The sequence below is a fragment of the Sapajus apella genome, unplaced genomic scaffold, assembly GCF_009761245.1.
Source record: "Sapajus apella isolate SASKATOON/1434 unplaced genomic scaffold, GSC_monkey_1.0 scaffold8, whole genome shotgun sequence".
Classification (NCBI taxonomy): Eukaryota; Metazoa; Chordata; class Mammalia; order Primates; family Cebidae; genus Sapajus; species Sapajus apella.
In genome coordinates this window covers 32,160,579-32,181,919 of record NW_022436948.1, presented here as the reverse complement: position 1 = coordinate 32,181,919, position 21,341 = coordinate 32,160,579, and the positions used below count along the sequence as shown (strand labels likewise).

General features: G+C 36.0%; 1 protein-coding gene across 12 annotated transcripts in view; it reads left to right on the top strand.

Annotated features, from left to right (window-relative positions):
• ROBO1 (roundabout guidance receptor 1) overlaps positions 1-21,341 on the top strand; it is a 1,106,753-nt gene that overhangs the window by 1,058,810 nt on the left and 26,602 nt on the right. For 9 of the 12 annotated variants that reach the window (XM_032276635.1, XM_032276638.1, XM_032276637.1 and 6 more), the window contains 5 exons: positions 3,350-3,504; positions 7,114-7,449; positions 9,193-9,300; positions 11,947-12,091; positions 15,722-15,970. In XM_032276635.1, coding sequence (XP_032132526.1) covers positions 3,350-3,504; positions 7,114-7,449; positions 9,193-9,300; positions 11,947-12,091; positions 15,722-15,970 — 993 coding nt within the window. The remainder of the gene's footprint in view (positions 1-3,349; positions 3,505-7,113; positions 7,450-9,192; positions 9,301-11,946; positions 12,092-15,721; positions 15,971-21,341) is intronic. The other 3 variants (XM_032276644.1, XM_032276643.1, XM_032276645.1) reach the window with 1 other exon arrangement.

The window sequence follows — 21,341 nt, the reverse complement described above, 5'->3', positions numbered from 1 at the left end:
CTGAGTTCAGTCCTTGGTGACTTGAAAGAAATTTTGAAGGCTCTTTCCTGTAATAAAGGATAAGGTTGTCTATAACTCTGTTGTAGTTCTGAAAATTGCAAATGTAGTTATTCCTGGAAAAGAGAGAATGAAGATTGTGGTAAGCAAAGAGACCTCGTCCCAACTTAAGAAGGACAAAGAATTTGTGAGAAAATCCAGGGAAATGATCATGGAAATATTAAGTAGCTGTTTCTATTCATTTGTCTTCCTTTCCTCAAACATCCCAGGCAGTGTGTCCAAAAAAATGTGCTTAACAATCCAAACCACAGCTTAAAGCAAGAAAGCAGCGAAAACCTGAAAAGGGTGGGGTGGGAAAGCCTGGCTAACCGGGTAGGGAATGCCAGTACCGCATTTCCTGTTGGGGGGAGGTGAGGAAATAGAGCTCAAGCCTTGCTTCTCTTTAAAGTACTGGCAATTCTGTAGTCCCAGCTACTCGGGAGGCTGAAGCAGGAGAATTGCCTGAACTCAGGAGGCGGAGGTTGCGGTGAGCCGAGATCGCGCCATTGCACTCCAGCCTGGGTAACAAGAGCGAAACTCCGTCTCAAAAAAAATAAATAAATAAATAAATAAAATAAAGTACTGGCAATTCGTAGAGCTATCTCCTAGCTTTAAGGCTCATTCAATCTGCTAGTGGGAAGGGGAGACAGCCTGACAAGCCTTCCTGCCAGCCTCCTTCACCCTTTCCCCAAATCCTGGACTCTGTAGTTTATTTTGTGATTGAGCAGTTCAAATAGGCTTTCTTGGGGTTAGTGATTGGAATATCAAGAGAAGAGTAGGAATTTAAGGTAATTGCCATATAATTACTGAAGGGCATTTGCCCTCTTTTGCTTCATGACACAAATCTATCCACTTAATATATGGTAATATTACATAATAATATTTAAGAAACATGTTAATCCCTATAATCATCATGTGGATTTTTTTTCTGCTCCTTACCTTAAGCTCAATATATAAAGGTAGCCTGTGAAATTGCTTTAAAAAAGACCTTAGAACCTTTATTAGAGTAGCTACATATGACCTTGACTTCCTCAAAGTCCTCTCTGACATACACATGGCATTTTAAGGGTCATTATGGGCCAGTAATCATGGCTCACCTTCTGCCTTAAATAACTAGCATCCCAAATTTAAGTCTAAACAGAGAACTAGGATGTAAATAGATGATTCAGCTTCCTGTTGGAAATCACTCGTATATATGAAAAGGTCTCTCAGCCTATCATGGTATCAAAGCCTTCACTATGAAAGTGTTTTTCAGAGGGAATCAGAGCAGCATAAAAATATTGTCTATTCCTTTTGAAACATGTAAGTGAGTCTGTGGAAAATTTCCTCTTGACCCATACTTCAGATACCCTATAACATCTGTGCTATGTCACGGATGAAGTTTTATTTTTAATAACTTCTACAGTGATAACATTCATAGTTTAAGTTCAAAGAAAAAATAGGAAAGAAAAGTTTACTAGATGCAGAATTTCTATAACTAATATCTATTTCAAAGGCTCCAGATATTGATGTTATAGCTTGCATTTCAATGTTTAAAATTTCAACAATTTGGAAACGTTGCTCTTCAAATCATGTTTTTATCAATAATTTTAATAGTAAGTTGGCTCAGTTTTAACAGCTTAGACTTCAGATATTTTCTCCACTCTTCTTATTAAGAATATCCCGGAGCTTTAGGAAACTTCAGCACTCTCCAGTATATATGTTTTTAAAATCTTAGATTAGAGTGTAAACTCTAGGGCCAGCCTGCTAGGGTTTGAATTTCAACTCTGCCATTCACTCACTTTGTGTAACCATGCACAAGCTTCTTAACCTCTCGATATTGCAAATGATGTGAGACTTCAGGTCTGAGGCATAATTCTTCCCATGTACAGTTGTGGCTGTATAAAGGGAGGCACATCCCAAGACCTCATATTATAGTTTCCGTGTGTGTAGAATAAAAGGGGTAATATCATTCAACATAACAAGATGAGGAATTTATTGGAATTTAAAATAGAAAGGCCTTCTTCCCTCATCTTTAAAATTTGGATAATGGTACCTCCTTTGTAACATTGTTGTAATGACTAGATGAGTTCATACATGTTTAAAAAAGAAAAACCAGAACAACTGCTCACACATTATAAGCAAAGAGTAAATATTTATTTTATTATATGTGTACCCACATACGTATACAGAAATGAATCCCAAATCTATGGTCTTTGTATAGAATGGATTATTTCTCAACCATCATTTCCATAGTAAATTTCCTCCCTTTTGTGCTAGAATAACAGCCATGGAAGGTGAACTGTCAGATTCTTTCTTCCCAGGTAAATAAGAAACATAATTATTGAATTTTAACACAGAAAATAAATAAAACCACCAAGAAAACCTTTGCAGAGTCTATCATGCCAGTCTGTTTGTTGTGAATGGGACATCACCTCTTTCGTGGAAGGGAGATGATGCTGGATGAAGTCGGTGTTGGAAAAGGAAAGGAAGAATGCCACTCTTGGACTCCAGTTTGAGTCCCTGTCTCTGGTGATCCAGGGCTCCCATTAATAATCGCCAAAGTACCTGGGATTCCCAATGCACAGTAAAAGAGGAAAAACATATTTTGTGCCAAAAAATAACAAAATGAACGCTAATATTCTTTTTAGTGGACATCTCTGTTTTATCAGATTTAATTTATCAGATTTAATTCATCAGCTTTCCTTTGCTTATGTTGGCATTTATGACATTTTACATTGCCACCATCAGAAAATGTTGACAAGCTTACAGAACTAGGCACTGAAACATTGATTAGAATCTGTGTAAAATGTCACAGAGCCCCAAACTCATTAGATATGAAATATAGTTTTGGAGAAAAATATGCCAGTGCATTTAATTTGAAGAATCTATTGTCTGAGTAAAGAGGCTTGTTTCATTTTTTAATGAAGTTGTAAGGAGTCACATTTTTTTAATTGGTCAAAATGAAGAAGTGCAAACTCTCTGCACTAGGGTATTTTTTTAAGCCACTAAAAAACTCAAAAATATTTTCATATTCCATGTTTGATTTTGAACCATTATGACTAAAAGCAGAATAGAATGTTGCAAATAATATGAGATTTTAGGTCTGATGCATAACTCTTCCTGTGTACAGTTATGGCTACGTCAATGGAGGCACATCCCAGGACTTCATATTACAGTTGCTTTGTGTGCAGAATAAGAGGAATCATATCATTCAGCATAGTTCACCAGATGATTTGCGAGAATAACAAGATGAGGAATTTGTTGGAATTTTAAATAGAAAATATTATTCTCTATTCATATAACATTTGCTTTTATATATTTTTGTCTTCAGGCCAGGACTTCTCAACATCAGTGAACCTACCACACAGCCCTGGCTGGCAGACACGTGGCCTAACACTGGCAACAATCACAATGACTGCTCCATCAGCTGCTGTGCGGCAGGCAATGGGAACAGCGACAGCAACCTCACTACCTACAGCCGCCCAGGTTAGGGACACAGAGAGAGCGTGATATGGATAAGCTTTTTAGGAACTAGCCAGAAGATGTTTTCTTCCCCTCTCTCTACATGGGAAGATGCGGTTTGACCAATATTTTATCCAATGTTGACTACTGTTTAGCAAAATAGCCTGATTTAAATATTTGTTCCATCCTTTAACCTCCATACTTTACTGTCCACTAGAAATATTTTTCCCAGATAATTGGGAAGATAAACTCTACAATCAACAGCAAATAAGGAAAAATAAAATCATGTGAAAGTATTTATCTTTTTTTTTTTTTTTTTTTTTTTTTGGAGACAGAGTCTTACTCTGTCGCTCAGGCTGAAGGGTAGTGGCACAATCTTGGCTCACCGCAACCTCTGCTCCCTAAGTCCAAGTGATTCTCATGCCTCAGCCTCCCGAGTAGCTAGGACTATGGGCCTGCACCATCAGGCTCAGCTAATTTTTGTATTTTTTTAAGTAGAGATGGGGTTTTGCCATGTTCCCCATGCTGGTCTCGAACTCCTGGCCTCAAGTGATCCATTCACCTTGGATTCCCAAATTGCTGATATTACAGGTGTGAGCCACCGTGCCCAACTATAAAAGCATTTGTCTTTTTTTTGGTGACATAGTCTCACTCTGTAGCCCAGGCTGGAGTGCAGTGGCACAATCTCGGCTCATTGCAACCTCCGCCCCCAAGTTCAAGTGCTTCTCCTGCCTCAGCCTCCCAAGTAGTTGGGCTTACAGTCACTTAGCACCACACCCAGCTAATTTTTGTAATTTTAGTAGAGATAGGGATTTACCATGGTGGTCAGTCTCGTCAAAAGTATGTATCTTGGTAAGAATGGATGTGATGACAATTTCTTTCACCATTTTTGTTTGTTTGTTTTTTGTTTTTTGAGGTAGGGTCTCACTCTGTATCCCAGGCTGGAGTGTGGTGGCATTAACACAGCTCACTCCAATCTCAAACTTCTGGGCTCAACTAATCCTCTTACTTCAGCCTCCCAAGTAGCTGAGACCACAGGCACAGACCACATTGCCTGGCTAATTAAAAATATATATAGAGAGAGATGTAGGTTTTGCTATGTTTCTCAGGCTGATTTCAAATTCCTGGGCTCAGGCAGTCCTCCTGCCTCAGCCTACCAAAGTGTTGGGATTACAGGCATAAGCTACTGTGCCTGGCATATAATTTTAAATTGTAAATAAATGACCTTTAATCATATTTAATTATTTTTGAGATTTGGTAAATAACAAAAAACAAAAGGTAAATAAATTCATAAATATAATGAACAAAATTCTTTAATAGTAAAAATAATAATAATCTACAACAGTAATGACAAAAATTTTTAAATGAAAATTAACTGAAAGTTTAAATCAGATTTTATAGTAGCAAATCCTGAGGACACAATATATATATGTATGTACATATGTCTATTATATGTATGTACACACACATACATATATTGCAGGTGTGTATGCATACATTTATTTTCCATTGTCTATTTGTTGGGTCAGATGTTTGTGTGAGTAAATTACCTTGCTAAAATTTCATGCCAAAACATAGTAAAAAATTGAATGTACAGTGTATGAGATTTAAAGTAATAACAAAGATAAAAATTAACAAAGATTTCTTACAAGACAACCCCCCCCAAAAAAAGACAATATTCCCATGTAGATAACATTAAAATTATTGTAAGGAATCTGTATGATGATAGAAATAAAATAACTCATGGAATTAAGGAAAAGTGAGAGAGAAGATGGATTTCAGTAAAGATGTTACACATTGTAAAGAACAAATCACAGAGGAATCTGCATGTCTCCCCTTAAAAAGAATCCTGAGCCTCCAATGGATGTGGATGTGACATATCTATGTAACCAAGTCTATGTCCTCCAGAGGTCCATATCTAAATGTCTAGACAAATAGATATTCATGTAATCATAAGTAAAAGAAAAACTAGGTTGAGACCTATAGGAGAGAAGAAAATGGTGATACCCATTTAAATTAATAGTTAGAGCTGTGTTGTCCAATGTGGTAGCCATTGGCCACAGATAGCTATTTACATTTAAATTAATTAAATAAAATATAATTTAAAACTCAGTCTCTCATCTGCACTAGCTAAATTCCAAGTGCTTGGTAGCCACATGTGGCTAGTGACTGCTGTATCGGACAAAGCAGAGTAGACCATGTCCAATATCTCAGAAGTTCTTTTGCACAACACACATATAGAATGACTGGTGAAACAAAATGAGATTGCAAAACCATCTGACTTTTATACTATTTCTTAACCACTGTTAAACAAAACTAGAAATTAGAAATAAGAATCGCAAAGGTCAGATGAATCAAGTATTTCTGCTCCCTGTGATCATTCACGGTTGAAATGCAGAATACTTGAATTCAGTAGGATAGAGAAATTACACATTTTTGTTTAGATTATTTCATATTCACATCTTTCATAACAAGCATGTTAATTCATCATTTTTTAAAGATATCCAGTTAAAAACCAATGCTACAGGTCACTTGTTGATGTTGTTACCACTTCTGGGCAATATGAATAAAATAATGATATTTTTATCATTGTAATTTAATTTTTCTATTATAAAACTTTTAATTTAAAAATATGATTTTAGTTCTTCCTACCATTTTAGTATTTTCAACTTTAGACCTTAAGTGTATATATATATATATATATAATATGTATATATATATAATATGTATATATATAATATGTATATATATATATGTATATATATATATATAAACATACATATAATATATATATTATATATGTGTGTGTGTATATATATATATATATATATAATATATGTATGTTCAGTTATTTAATGTCCAAATATTTCAATGAAGAGAAAACTGGAGTGGAAATGAGGTATTAGATATTTAAGTATTATTTCAGGCTGTATTTGATTCAGTGACCCAGGTTACTATGATCCCTTTTGTTATTATTATTGTCATTTTATATTTCTTGGGGTGTTACCATGAAACCATGAGAAAATGATTATATAGCATGATTTCCAGATAATGGTCATCCAGTATGACCACAACAAGAACTAGCAGAATTCTCCTTAGTACGTCATTTTACGCCATTCTTCATATCTTTTAAATATAAGTATTTTATAAAATATTGAAATCTCAAGTTCTATCATCTATGAGTAGTTTTTTTCCCTTTAGATTTTCAATGTATGTGCTTTCTCTGTTGCTTCAGCAGCTAACCTGTAGTTTCACATAATTCAGTAACCAAAGATTAGAAAATAAAAGTTGGCACATAAAGATATTTGTGTATATATTATTTTAGTCAGATTCCTATTAATGAGGTTATTAAATAAAAATTATTTTAAATTGGATGAATTGTTTACTTCAGCACTATCAGAAATTCAAATTTGTTTAGTCTCTATTCAAATTCTGTGCACCCTCTCTTATTTTCAACTATTAATTTTCTTTAGAAAGCACATGCGGACATTTGGCCCTTTTTATTGATCTTGTTTAAGCCCACTTGTACTTTGCATAACGATTTTCTTATGACTCACAAAGCTACGTAGAAAGAAATCTAAAAGGAATAACCATGCAGAATGACCATTTCCTTTTCCTCTCCATTGCACATAGCTGATTGTATAGCAAATTATAACAACCAACTGGATAACAAACAAACAAATCTGATGCTCCCTGAGTCAACTGTTTATGGTGATGTGGACCTTAGTAACAAAATCAATGAGATGAAAACCTTCAATAGCCCAAATCTGAAGGATGGGCGTTTTGTCAATCCATCAGGGCAGCCTACTCCTTACGCCACCACTCAGCTCATCCAGTCAAACCTCAGCAACAACATGAACAACGGCAGTGGGGACTCTGGCGAGAAGCACTGGAAACCACTGGGACAGCAGAAACAAGAAGTGGCACCAGTTCAGTACAACATCATGGAGCAAAACAAGCTGAACAAAGGTGAAGACGCTTGCATGTATTCCCATCCGTTTCTGCTCCCTGTGATCACTCTCAGCACCTCAACTAGATGTTCAAACTTGTCTGAGACTAGCAAGTAAAATCTTTCCTTCTGTTGCTAAGATTATCTTATTTCTTTGGTTTCGAAATTTCCCGTGTCTAAGAGTTAATTAGCACAACAATAACCTTGGAGAATTTATTTTATAATAATATATAAGTATTTTCAAATGATATTGAGATTAATTTAAATTTAATAGGTGAGGGAATGGGAGGGACAATCTTTTATTCATGAGGCAGATGTACAACTGTCACAATACCTCACATTTTCAATAAATAGACTACCCCATTCTTTCCACTAGAGGATGGAAGATAATTGCTTCTATATGGTCATATAAACCAATGGCATTTTTATATCAACCTGAAATAAAATAATTAACTTGAACTGAAGAAGTGGTTCAATTTGTTGTATGTCTGCTACCTCGTGTGGTTATTAAGACTGCTGCAATATATAATTTTAGAACCTAAATTTCTTTGGTTGACCTGATAGAAGTCTGTCCATATAAAACCTAAAATAAATTGAGTTTAGTATTAACTTGAAGCTGCAGAATAGTATTCTGTGGCCTGAAGGAAATGTTTCTCTATTGTAACGTGTAGGAGTTGGAAAAGATAGGTGTTTGATTTCGCTGTAGTCCTTTAGGCTACTGCTTTAATAACATGATTTGCCAAGTTATACCTCTAAGAAAACTGGGATTGCTCTAATGTGAATAGTTGGGGACAATGCATCCCATCTATTCCAGGTAAAGAATGTATTTTCTGGTAGATAATTGGAGACATACACTTAATTTCTTTAGCGTTGTGTTGGGAACATTTTCCTCAAAAATACAACCTAACTGCAGAAGATTACAAAAATTTAACTTAAAAAATTCATTTGGGTTAATGTTATATGTTTTAACTTGATAATGAAGTGAGCTAGCCTTTCCTCAAGTTAAAGAAAGGACTTGATTGGTATAATAACCCAATTTAATAAGTATTGATCGAGACTCCTGCATAAGTTCATGACAAAGACTGACAAAGATGAATAGGATAGTTTCTGTAATCATGGAGTTTGCAGTGGTGATTCAAACTATTGTCACATTATCCCTTCATAGTGTATGGTTTTACTGTGGACTTCGGAAAGCCCTGAGAGCCTCCGTACAAATATTTCAGAACTCTGATTTATTGTTTATACTGCTTGTAAGCAGATTTGGTATGTCAGACTATAATAAAGAACCTGGAATGCAACTAAATGACAGATTATTACTGACTACATTCCAGTGGTGAGCTTATCATTTGGATTTTCACCTTTGCCTAAGTAAGCAGAAACATTTCTGGGGAAAATTAAGATATTTTGTTTCTTTACCATGGATTTTTTTTTTATTAGATATAACCTTGCTGACAAGTTTCAGTTTTATTTTTACGTTATTGTGATTTGGTTTTTATGATTTGCAGACATGATATTTTTATGATTTCTTATTAAAATTATATTGTTATATCGTTCAAGTTATTTGTAGTTTATATATATTTGGAGTATAAGCTTTTTTATTTCCTGACAATCTGAATACAACAATAAAAGAAAAAAAAGGGAAATAAATCGTCCAATTAGTTTCTTTAGTCACTCAGAAATATAGATACAACAGAGATGTGAAACCACTCACAAAGAGACAATAAAGGTTTTTTTGTTTTTTTGTTTTCATCTGAAATGTCTAGATTATCGAGCAAATGACACAATTCCTCCAACTATCCCATACAACCAATCATACGACCAGAACACAGGAGGCTCCTACAACAGTTCGGACCGGGGCAGCAGTACATCTGGTAAGTAAGGTGAACCAAAGAATCTCTCCTTTAAAAAGCTGGTACTTTCCAAGATTACAAATTGAGTGCCAGTGGACTGATGTACGTAGGTGACGTGTCTAAATCACCGTATGTAATTTGAATCTCAGGCATGTGTCTTGTCTCTGCAATCTGAGGGACTTTCCACTCATTAAGTCATTTTATGTCCTATTTGGCAACAAAGTCTGACTGTCCTATTTTCATTCTTGTTAATGAGCTTTAGTAAAGCCAGAAGAAACATGTTTGCCTAATCTTTAAAGGCAGTTGAAACTTCTTTTTCCCCCTTGGCCAAAATATAACTTAAAATGTTACACATAGAGCTAATCTGCTAAATATGTTGCCATTTGAAATGAGCCTATAAAAGCACATAATGTTTGAGGACACTTGAGCAGAATCAAAAGCCTAAAAGACAATAACATGAGATTCAGGCACAGTAAGAACCTGTCTCAGTTTATCACCTCTCTATGATCAATCCCTCAGTTCTGACTCTGAAGCCTCGTAAAGCAATCTCCCAACCTCAGTCTGTAAGTGCCTCCCGAAGTCACACTGAGACCTCTTCCCTGTGGTCTTCATGCTGTTGCAGCTGTTTGCCAGCTGTTTTCCTGATAGGGGCTGCAGATGGGAGCTTGCTGGGTACTTAAGTCCTGTTTTTCTAATTAAAGGCAGTTCATTATTAGAACTAACATGTGGCACGTCATACCACAATGAAAACAAAACTGATTGATCTTGACGCTGGCAATGTTTCTTAAGGAGAGTGTAGAAATGGCACTTCCCAGCAACAGGATTAAAGTTGTTCTTAGGGGCTTTTAGCTAACAGTCTGTACTCTTCTTCTGAAATGAATATGGCATTTGCATTTTACAGTTTTCCCTTAACTCACATGCTGGTTTGGCATTTTCTAGCCTGTGTTTCTGTTGAAATTAAGGGAGCTTAGGAATGGCCCTTTACCATTTAGATTTACTCTGATTCTATTATATGTTGTTTGTTTTAACAATTAACATCTTATTAAATGACTTCTTTTTTGAAACTAAGTCAATCCTGAATTAAGAGAAATATTTCAGGGATCTACTTTTAAGAAACCCATATGAAATATTTTAATATTTGTTTGTCTCATGCCACTTCATCTTTGAATTCTTAGTCACATAGAGAATACCATTTCTTAATGGGAAAAAAACAATGATTCTAGATTATTAATATTTAATTGACCTTCTGTATCCCTCAGCTTAGATACCTAGATCTGGATGTTCTGCTGCTATATATCATTTGAAATTCTGTGACTATGTCGTAAAAAGATATAAATATCCGAAATCTGATGGTAATTCAGGAAGAGAACAAAGCAAGTAAATAAGATATAGGAGAGATCTGTCTCAGGCCTCTCAGGACTGATGAAGTTGCTACAGTAGATACATGTCAGGAAATCCAGAGGAAGACACTGGTTAATGTCTAGTCTACAACACATGCACCGTCATCCTGTCATCCCAATACTGGACACCAGAGTGGTGGAAGAGAAAAGAGATGCATACATATAGGACTGATTATCATAGTTTATTAATAACAGCCTGTCCCTAGCACACACCTGGTGCAGTAACATAGCAGTACAAGAACATCTGGCTTAACAAACACTGCCATTTGACTGAAAATTCCCAAGTGACAAGAAAATCAAGGCTCATTGAATATGGTCAGACCTGGTTCATGTATTACATGACTTGGAAAAGATTTGAATAAGGTTAAAAAATAAGACCAAGATAATTCACTGATAGTAAGGGACCTTATGAGAAAAACAATTATAGAATTATCTTCTGTAATTCACATATGAATCTAAATGTAATGTATCAGAAAGGGGGATATTTTATCCGAAAAGATTTGTTGACCTAAAGTTTTCTTTAAAATAAATGCTTTCAAATATATAGAGCCCCTGTGTTTAAAGAATATGCCAAATCTAAAATGAGAACACTGGAACACTTGAATAATTGGACGATGTCAAACTACTAAGAATGTTCAAGCAACATCATTTTACCATAAGCCATCATTGTATAGAAACAGTGGCTGAGAACACTTCTGTGCCTTTTAAAAATCGTTTTTCTGCCTTTTTTGTCATTAGTTCTATCAGTTATTTCAGCTATTATTTCATCTGTACTTGCCTTTCTGAAGGAAACTAGTAATTTCATTGTGCCTAAAACATTTCAATGGACAAGTACAAATTATATATATTCAGTGATTTAATGCAACAGTGGAACTCTAATAGATCGTATCTGTATCATATTGTATTTTAGGTTCCAGCAATTAAATAATAGAAAGGCACTCCTGAAAATATGTCTACAGCTCATTTGTTTGAGATGATAATCCATAATGCAATTAATTGCTGTAGGAAGATCACTATTAATGATATGGCTTGAAACATCCATTCATGGTTTTATTGCTTTTTTGCTATTTATTTTGCAGTTATACGTGGAAATGCTTTGCATTTTCTCTTGTACAAAGTTCTGTTTAAAATTAAGGCGAAAAAGTGTGTTTATGTCTGTATACATAAATGAATTATAAAATCATATTTACAAAAAATAATTAACTTGTGACAACAGAAAAGGTTTAAAGGTCAGATATCAAAGGCTTGTATTTTATTTCCTTTCTAGGGAGTCAAGGGCATAAGAAAGGGGCAAGAACACCCAAAGTACCAAAACAAGGTGGCATGAACTGGGCTGACCTGCTTCCTCCTCCCCCAGCACATCCTCCTCCGCACAGCAATAGCGAAGAGTACAACATTTCTGTAGACGAAAGGTAAGAGGAGTGTCTAAACAAATGTCAATGATGTAATATGATTGTTTCAGCCCATTTTAAGCAACTATTAAACTGGATGATCAAGAGAAGACTGATTTCTAAGATCCACAAACAATTGCCTTTAAATAAAACAGTGCTGGTCAGCAGGAGTAAATATTCTCCTTGCTGCTTCCAAAACAGGAATTTGTGCTTTGAAAGATTCTTTTGGAACTTAGAATAGACTAGAAAAATGAATACATATTAGCTCATGTATATATCCTGTGTGTGTGTGTGTGTGTGTGTGTGTATATACATAATTTAACATATGGACGTATATGATTTGTGATTTTTGAATAGTAGAACTTCTGTGGCATGTCTTGAAATTTTTATAATTGTGTGGATTTATACAACAATGACAATATCCTGAAGGTTATTTGTTCTTAGATATTATCATCTGATGCTGAGAACTCTTTGTAGAAATGTAAACTTTACTGAATTGTTTCTCTAAAGATTTAACAAGTGTAATAATCCACATGATAACAATTAGGAAATTAGTGTACCTCTTTCTCACTCCAGAATCTGTAGAATTGGACGTGGTATCACCAAACAAAACAGCTGCTTCTTTAACATAACCAAAGGAGGAAAACTGCTTTAAGGTGGAGAGTTAACAAATAATCATAAAATATACCTGAAAATGTAGTCTTTTCTGTGACTGCAAAGAAACAAAGACATCATTCCTTCATTCTCCACACACAGAAAGGTGTATTACAGTTTCAACTATGCCCATAAACAAAGCCTCCATGTTTCCATTTTCTAATGATCTTTTTATAAACTGCATTTTTAAGTAAAATTCTTATATAAAAATATTTACAGAAAACTCTCATTATTCACCATATTTATGCTTTTTAAAATTCTTGTGGATAGTGAGTTAGCAACTGTGGAACCATCGGTCCTTGGGGAAATACAGGGTTAAGTTTCTTTTAACCCCTACCCACAACATATTTGTCAACTGACCAATACATAACCTTGTTTTATGTATGTTTTTAAAGGAAGCTTATTTAATATATTTTGTTCATTTATTAATACGGAATCCAACAGCACTATACGTCATTCCTGAGTAAAGCTTATTTCGCAGATACATTTTTTTTTTTTTTTGTAAGGCACATCACAGCCTTCCAGGGCTAAGAAACACTAAACAGCACTTCCGCACTTCTTTTGAGGGCCATTTTAAACAGGGAAATCACTAATGCAAAGTTTAAAACACTTCAGCAAACATGGCACTAAATAAACCATGAAAAGGGCCTTTGTTTACAGTGGGAGGACTGACACAAGAAAGCAGAGTGTATCCTTGTTTTACCTCTGCTGGGAACATGCACATCAGGCGCTCATATTTTTGGCCTCTTTGTGAACCTGTGGGAATGACCATGAAAATGCCTCAGATACTGATTTTGGGGTTTACAAATAAATTTCACCAAGTCAGTGAATTTGCAAATATGGAATCTGCAAGTCATGGAAACAAAACTGTATGTTTGGTTTGGTTTGGTTTGGTTTGGTTTGGTTTGATTGGTTTTGCTTTGTTTTTAGAAACAGGGACTCACTCCAGGGCTCAAGTAATCCTCCCGTCTCAGCCTCCTAAGTAGCTGGGACCACAGGCGTGGCACGGTACCCAGCAAATTTTATTTTATTTGATTTTTAGAGATGATGTCTCCCTGTGTTGCCTGGGCTGTTCTCAAACTCCTGGTCTCAAGCAATCGACCAGTCCCAGCCTCCCAATGTGCTGGGATTGCAGGCAGGCATGAGCACTCTACTTGGCCTGAATGTATTTTTTTAAATGCATTTCCCAAGCTATTTTAACAACATTCGTCATGCTTTGGTTCACAAAAATAAGAGGACTAAAATGAAATAAGTGAATATAGGCTAAGAAAAATAAAAGCTATATAGGAGACGCATCTGTGTCCCAAGGAGAAAGACTGATTCTAACAGAGAAGAATGAAGGTTTCCTGATTGGCTACATTTGTTCTTGATCTGGACAAATGAGAAGGTTCACAGTTAAGAAGGAGGGGTTTTATGGACATGGGACCACACAGAGATGTGGAAAAACTAACATGAAACACATGGTAGGGAATGAAAGGAAGCTGGGATGGCAAATGCAAGCCAGATTATGCAGATACTTGAGTGTCTTGCTTAGTCCTTTAGATTTTATTCTCTAACATGGGCTGATTGAAGAGCACATGAATAACCTGTGTGTGATGCATATTTATGTAATTTTAGAAGCAATGGTGTGACTGGAGGCTAGGAGACCAATTAAAAGATTATTGCAGTAGCACATATAACAAATAAAAATAAGAGAATAGATTCTACAGAGTTCTTATTTATAGAATGAAATGAACTGGGGAGTAGTTTAAGGAAGAAGAAAGTGAAGTCAAAGATGACTAAAACATTTCCAGTTTGGGTGAGTAGGCAAGTTGCTCAGATATTTGTTAATTCCAAACAAAAACATAGGATAGAGGCAAAGTGGGAGATTGATTAAGAAAATAAAGATGCAAAGAAACATTATTTAAGCATCAACTTTTCTGAGTTCAGGTAAGCAAGGTGGGTGGTAGAGAATGAACATGAGAAATGGGTAACAGAATCACAATTTATATAATGTAGTACATCATTGCCCTTTTAATCAGTAAACATACACCCTGGGATAAGAGAAAAGAGAAATCGTGAATCTTCCCCAGATCCATCTTGCTTCCCACCCAGCTCCAGCAGAGGAGTAGAGGGGCATTTTATTATTGTATTTTTCACTCACTATCCTAAATGGAAGCCAACTACTTCATTTTGTGTTCAACTGAAGAAATAGTGATCTACTATAATTTCAGAGAAATAAATGGGTTGTATTGAACTAAATAGGTTGATCTCCAGTATATCTTTCTCTGAAAGGATTTTTAAGAGTAATTTTTCTCACCTGGGCACAGTGGCTCATGCTTGTAATCCCAGCAGTTGGGGAGGCTGAGGCAGATGGAACACCTGAATTCAGGAGTTCGAGACCAGCCTGACCAACATGGTGAAACTCTGTCTTTACTAAAAATATAAAAATTACCTAGGCATGGGGATGCACACTTGTAATCCCAGCTACTCAGGAGGCTGAGGCAAGAGATTTTCTTGAACCCAGGAGGCGGAGGTTGCAGTGAGCCGAGATCGTGCCATTGCACCCCAGCCTGGGCAACAGGAGTGAAACTCTGTCTCAAAAAAATAATAACAATAAAAATATATTTTTCTCAAAATGTAGCAGCTCATCTTCAGGTTCTCTGTAATACCATCTTGGAGTCTTCTTTTAGAGAACATATTGAATTGGAGGTACAAACTATACCAAATACATTTGGGGTGTACTAAATTAAGCCATGTTATGTGAATTTTGTTTTAATTGCATGACTTCTAAGACCTTATAATATGCTAATGTAAATTGCAATCTCTTGGAGAAAAATAGTCTATGCAGTAATTCACAAACCTTGTGAGGTAAAATCTTTTTCAACAATTATCTCCTTAACCTGACTGAGAACATTCAGATTTGAAAAACAATTTAAAGGTGACATTTCATTACTATCCAAGTAGTTTATTTGAATAATCTGAAGTAAGTCTACACATCCTTATCATTTCTTTTAGCTATGACCAAGAAATGCCATGTCCTGTGCCACCAGCAAGGATGTACTTGCAACAAGATGAATTAGAAGAGGAGGAAGATGAACGAGGCCCCACCCCCCCTGTTCGGGGAGCAGCTTCTTCTCCAGCTGCCGTGTCCTATAGCCATCAATCCACTGCCACTCTGACTCCTTCCCCACAGGAAGAACTTCAGCCCATGTTACAGGATTGTCCAGAGGAGATTGGCCACATGCAGCACCAACCCGACAGGAGGTAGGCTGTCACTAGCCTTCTTTGCCAACAAATCAGATAATTTCTACTCCTCAGTTGAAGTTATCAAACGCTATCCCATGAAGTAATTTTCTTGTCACATAAGCCTTTTCGCAGCATCATCCCACAGTAAGCCCACGTAATTAGCATATGGAGTCATATTGTTGACCATTGCATTAGATTAACTGATCCAAGTGAACTTGCAACCATAAAATAATATGCATTAATACTCACCCACTTATAAAAATTATAGTCATAACCACATGGCATATGGTTTGCTAATCCTGTAATATGTGATTGACAGTGGATGTTTTGTACTTCAGTTTTCCTTTTGCATTGGTAAATTACTTCTTTAGTTGGTAGAAAATACATTTTCTCCTCTCTTTTAAAATGAAGTTTACATAATAATGTGTTCCCTCATAACTATAATGTCACAGAAGAATGAGTTTGATATGTTCTTTTTGTGTTGACCTCAGAAACCTTTATTTTTGTTTAGATATGAGTTTGGAGTTCTTTAGTCGATTATTATGTACTGTGTGTGTATGTGTGTGTGTGTATGCACGCGTGTGTGTGCACGCTTGTGTGTGCTTAGACTTTTCTAAGCCTGTGTATTGAGCATCCTTAGTGAATACATTTTGGTTATATACAATGGCTTCACCTGTCATTTCTACCACATAAAAGCTATTACTACATCATGTTAGCTCTTCCCTCATTGTTGATGATTTTATTTATACTGTTTTATTGCCCTTGACATATTATATGTATATATTATTTTCTGTATTTCTAATATCATTTGAAATTGAGTATATTATTTGTTTCAGAAGATGTTCCTTTGATATTCTCAAATGAATAACAAATTCTGATTTATGTGGCTTGACTTTTACTCTGTAGATTAAAAGAGATTCTGCAATGTTTATTAACTCTTTTATTGTAAAGATTACCAGATTCAAATTACATACACTGTAAAATAAGAAAGTAGTTAAGCTTTCTTCTATCTGGCAGTGAGAAAGTTGGATTATCAGACATTTTAAAGTAATATTATTAACCCATGGAATGTCATGAAAATTAAGAGCAAATAAGGCACCTCTTTTCCATATTAATATCAGGATCATCCGTGCTACTCTTATTAGAAGACAATGAGAGACTAAAAGAGACCATTTAGTTCTGAAATACCTAAGGATTCTTTTTTTGTTGTTCCCTTGTATTACCTGTTTCCTCACCATCCTGTCTCTATTTTCAGGATACCCAATATTTTCTTTCTGGCTAACTCTTCTTTTGTATTCTTACGTCCTCCTTTCCACCTTCCTTGATAACAGAAATCGGTTTTCCTTTATCTATCTGGAATGTACAGCGTCTTCCTCCTCATTCAATTCCCCTTCTCTTCAGGGTTAACCCTACTCCCGTCATACATTCCTCTTCCTTGGCCTTCCTTCTGGTTCCGTGCTCTCCCCCTGCTTCCTTTTGTTTAACTCCTTCTACCTTCCTGATTTGCATTCACACCTCAGCCCACTGCATTCTGGCCCATAACTTTTTGCTTCAATCAGTCCATTGAAAGTAACCTCCTAATGGTCAAATCTAAAGGCTTCTCAGTCTTTATCATACTTAGGCTTTCTGCATTGATGGTCATTTTATAAATTGTTGTGAGAATCAATGGATAATGTTTGTAAACATCTGAAGCAGGGTAAGTATTCAGAAATATTAGTGCCCTACCGCCCTCACCTTTACAGTCATCCCACTGCTTAGTTCAACTATTATATTCTGATGGCTGTCAAATTTCTTTAGCCAGCCTAGACCCTTTTCCCAAATGCCACAGTATTTCCATTTGAACTTCACCATGTGTCCAAATTCAAATTCTTTGTCTTTGGACTTGACTTTTCAAACTTGCCTTTTCTTTTCTTTCTTTTCTTTTTTTTTTTTTTCTTTTAGACCCAAGTTTCACTCTTATTGCCAAGGCTGGAGTACATTGGTGCGATCTTGGCTCATCACAACCTCTGCCTCCTGGATTCAAGCAGTTCTTCTGCCTCAGCCTCCCGAGTAGCTGGGATTACAGGCATGCACCACCAAGGCTGGCTACTTTTGTATTTTTAGTAGAGACAGGGTTTCTCCATGTTGATCAGGCTGGTCTCAAACTCCTGACCTCAGGTGATCTGCCCGCCTCAGCCTCCCAAAGTGCTGGGATTACAGATATGAGCAAACTTGCCTTTTCTTTTACTTTGCTGGCTATCTTGTTTAGAATTTTCAACCACTATTCATTTGACCAATGTTTTAAAATAAAATGGCTAAGGGAATAGGCAAAACTCATAAAAACTACCTTTGTCATTTAAAAATCAGCTTAGTTTCTAACTAGCATTCTACAAATGAGGTTATTCATGAAATCTCTTCAATCCAAAATGCCCTTGATTTTGATTTTGCTCCTTAGTTTCCATTCCAGCAGCTTCTAGGCAGGCCCTCCACCCCTGTCCCGTGAAATCTGCCTTATCCTTAAAGAGATCTCCACTTTCCTTCTCTCTGTTTTTCTGTTCATTCTCACAATATCTTTCTTTGCACACAAGAAGTCTGGTAATGCTCCCTCATTCGGAGTCCGGTCTTAGTGTTTAACCCAGTATTTAGAGTTTTTAAATAATCCTTTTCCCTTTATTTACTTTCCCTCCCAATTTCGTCATGTACACTCTTTTCTGATTAGTCTGTTTGAAAGTCCCTAACGTTGCCTGAAACTCGTCATCATCCAGGTCTTCTACATGCTCTTTTCTGATTGCCTGGCAAGCACTTATCTTTCAAATTGCTGTTCAAATGACACACGCTCTGCTTGCCTGGAAAAAACTCACCCCATCTTTTCTTTACTCTTCATAAAGAGTCTATTCCCATCGGTGTTACCACACTAACCACTTTTCATGTTGCATTAGCATTTGCTATTTGTATCTCTATTTTCCAATTTAAATTAAAAGTTTTTTGAAGACGGAACTCATCTTGTTTATGTCATTGAGTTCTGCAGCGCTTTCTTCAATAAAGTATTTGATAAATGGAATTGGATACTATGGAAGAATTGGAGTCGATCTGCTGTCTATTGTTTTAGGCTAATGGATGATTGTAGAACTTGAGGCAGGTAAATGTAATTGGGTAATACATTAACTATCTTCACTTATAATCAACTTGACTATATGCAGCCTTTTTCAAAGATATTATTTTTAATCTATAAGGATATTATGGATTTTATTTCCAGGATCATTGCTGGAAACAACACTAGGCACTAATAAAAAGTAGGTGAAAGCCTATTTTTAAAAGTGCTTTAATTGCTATTTTATGATTAATGTATATTCTATATGTTTACTATATAAACTTTTGAAAATACCTATAAACAAAATGAAAATATAAAAGTCCCAGTGATCTATGTAATCAGACAGTCAGCGTGAAGACCTCAGTAAAGATCCTTTCAATCTTTCATCTTTACTTATCCTCACAAGGCTTGGATTTAATAACATGCCAATATTATTTTATAAACTATTTTTTTTTCACTGAACAACGTTTTTCCATGTTGGTAGCATTTTATTTAGACACTTACATAAAGTGTGTTACTCTGTTTAACCAGTTCCTTGATATTGGCCATTTCAATTGTATTTACCTTTTTGATACTATATACAATGTTATGATTTCCATCTTTAGGTAAGTATTTGAATGAAGTCACTTCTTGATCCCTTGATCTATTCAAATACCTCCCCCATTAGTAGATGACTTCTGAGTCTTATCATCCTGCCATTTCCCTAATGGTACACTCATGGATATAGATAGCTATTTCTCTACAAATCTCTTTCTGGAGTTTCAGATCCATATATCCAACTACTTGTTCCTGTAGATTTTTACTGCCTAAATATCATTCTGAGTGATACACATATCTTCAGCCATAAATGCACTTTCCTAGTTCCGACAGTCATTTTCTCTCGCCTGCATTACAGTAATGTTCTGCTAAGTGGTCTTGTTGCTTCAGTCTAATTCCTCGCTGCAGACTGTGCAGAGGCGTTTTCCTAAATTGCAACACTGATCATGTCTCTCCATTGCTTAAGATCTCTCAATGGCTTCCCATTTTTCTTAAAGGCAAGGCTCCTTAATGTAGCAATCAAAGCCCTTTGTGCTCTGACCCCTGTGTGCCCTACCATCCTTACGTGTTGCCACTCCCTCATCAATGTCTATGATGTCTTCACTCTAACTTTCTTCTGGTTCCTGGAATGAGCACAGTTCTCACTCATCTCACTATCTTTGCACAAGCTCTCCCATATTCCCAGAACACCACTTTCTCTTCTCCGTTTGGAGCTAACACCTATGTATCCTTTAGACCCAAGGTTATATGGCAGATCCTCCTCAGTAAATCTTTCTCTGGTGTCCCAACTTTGGGTAGGACCCATAGTTATGTGTTCCCACAGCATTCTATGTATCCTCTGTCATTGCATATTTAACTAATTATTTGTCTCTTCCACTAGACTAAACGTCCCTTCACACATGGATATATATTTCATTTAGGTGAATTCCTAACATAGTGCCTGAGTTCCTGTTTCTATTGCTGTATAACAAACCACTCCAAAATGTAGTCATCTAAAGTAATCATTTTATTCACATTCCCGTGAGTCAGGAATTCTGAAAGGAGTCAGCTGGACAATTCATCTCCAATCCATGTGGCTTTAGCTGTATGGCTGGGGCCAGAAGAACTACTTCCAAGTTAGGTTCTTCAGTCATGTGTCTGATGCCTCAGTGCTCCTTGTCCTCTGCCTCTTCCCACATGGAGTCTTATCCTCCAGGTCTCACCAAATTGTCTGGACCTTTCATAACAGGGAGTCTCAGGGAAATGGCACCTCTTTCATGGGAGCAGGTGTCCAAAAAGACAGGAAGGGGAAGTTGCCAGGCCAGTTAATAACTACATTTAGAACTGGTGCATAGTCTTGCTTCTGCCAGGTTGAATTAATCAAAGCAGTCACAGAGTCCATTAGATTCAAGAGTGTTGAACTAATCTCCCTCTCTTGATGGAGAGTGGCAACTTCTCATTTCGGAATAGCATTTGGAACGGAGACATGGCTATGGACATTTTGCAGAATACAGTCTGCCATGGCCAGGTAGATAGCTTACCTTAATTATGTATACCTTAAAATTGAATCCTTACCTGCCACAAAGCATAAAGCAAGTTACCTAAGCTCTGTTTGCCTATGATCTTTTTGGTATAAATCTAACAGTCTTTACCATGGTAGGTGCACAGTAAACATTTAAAGAATAAACACATTGATTAATTTTATATTTATTGATTAGTGGCACAGATAGTGTAATTTTATATTAATAAAATTACTAAACTTAAACCGTTATAACAATGCAATGATAATTAGATCAACATTAC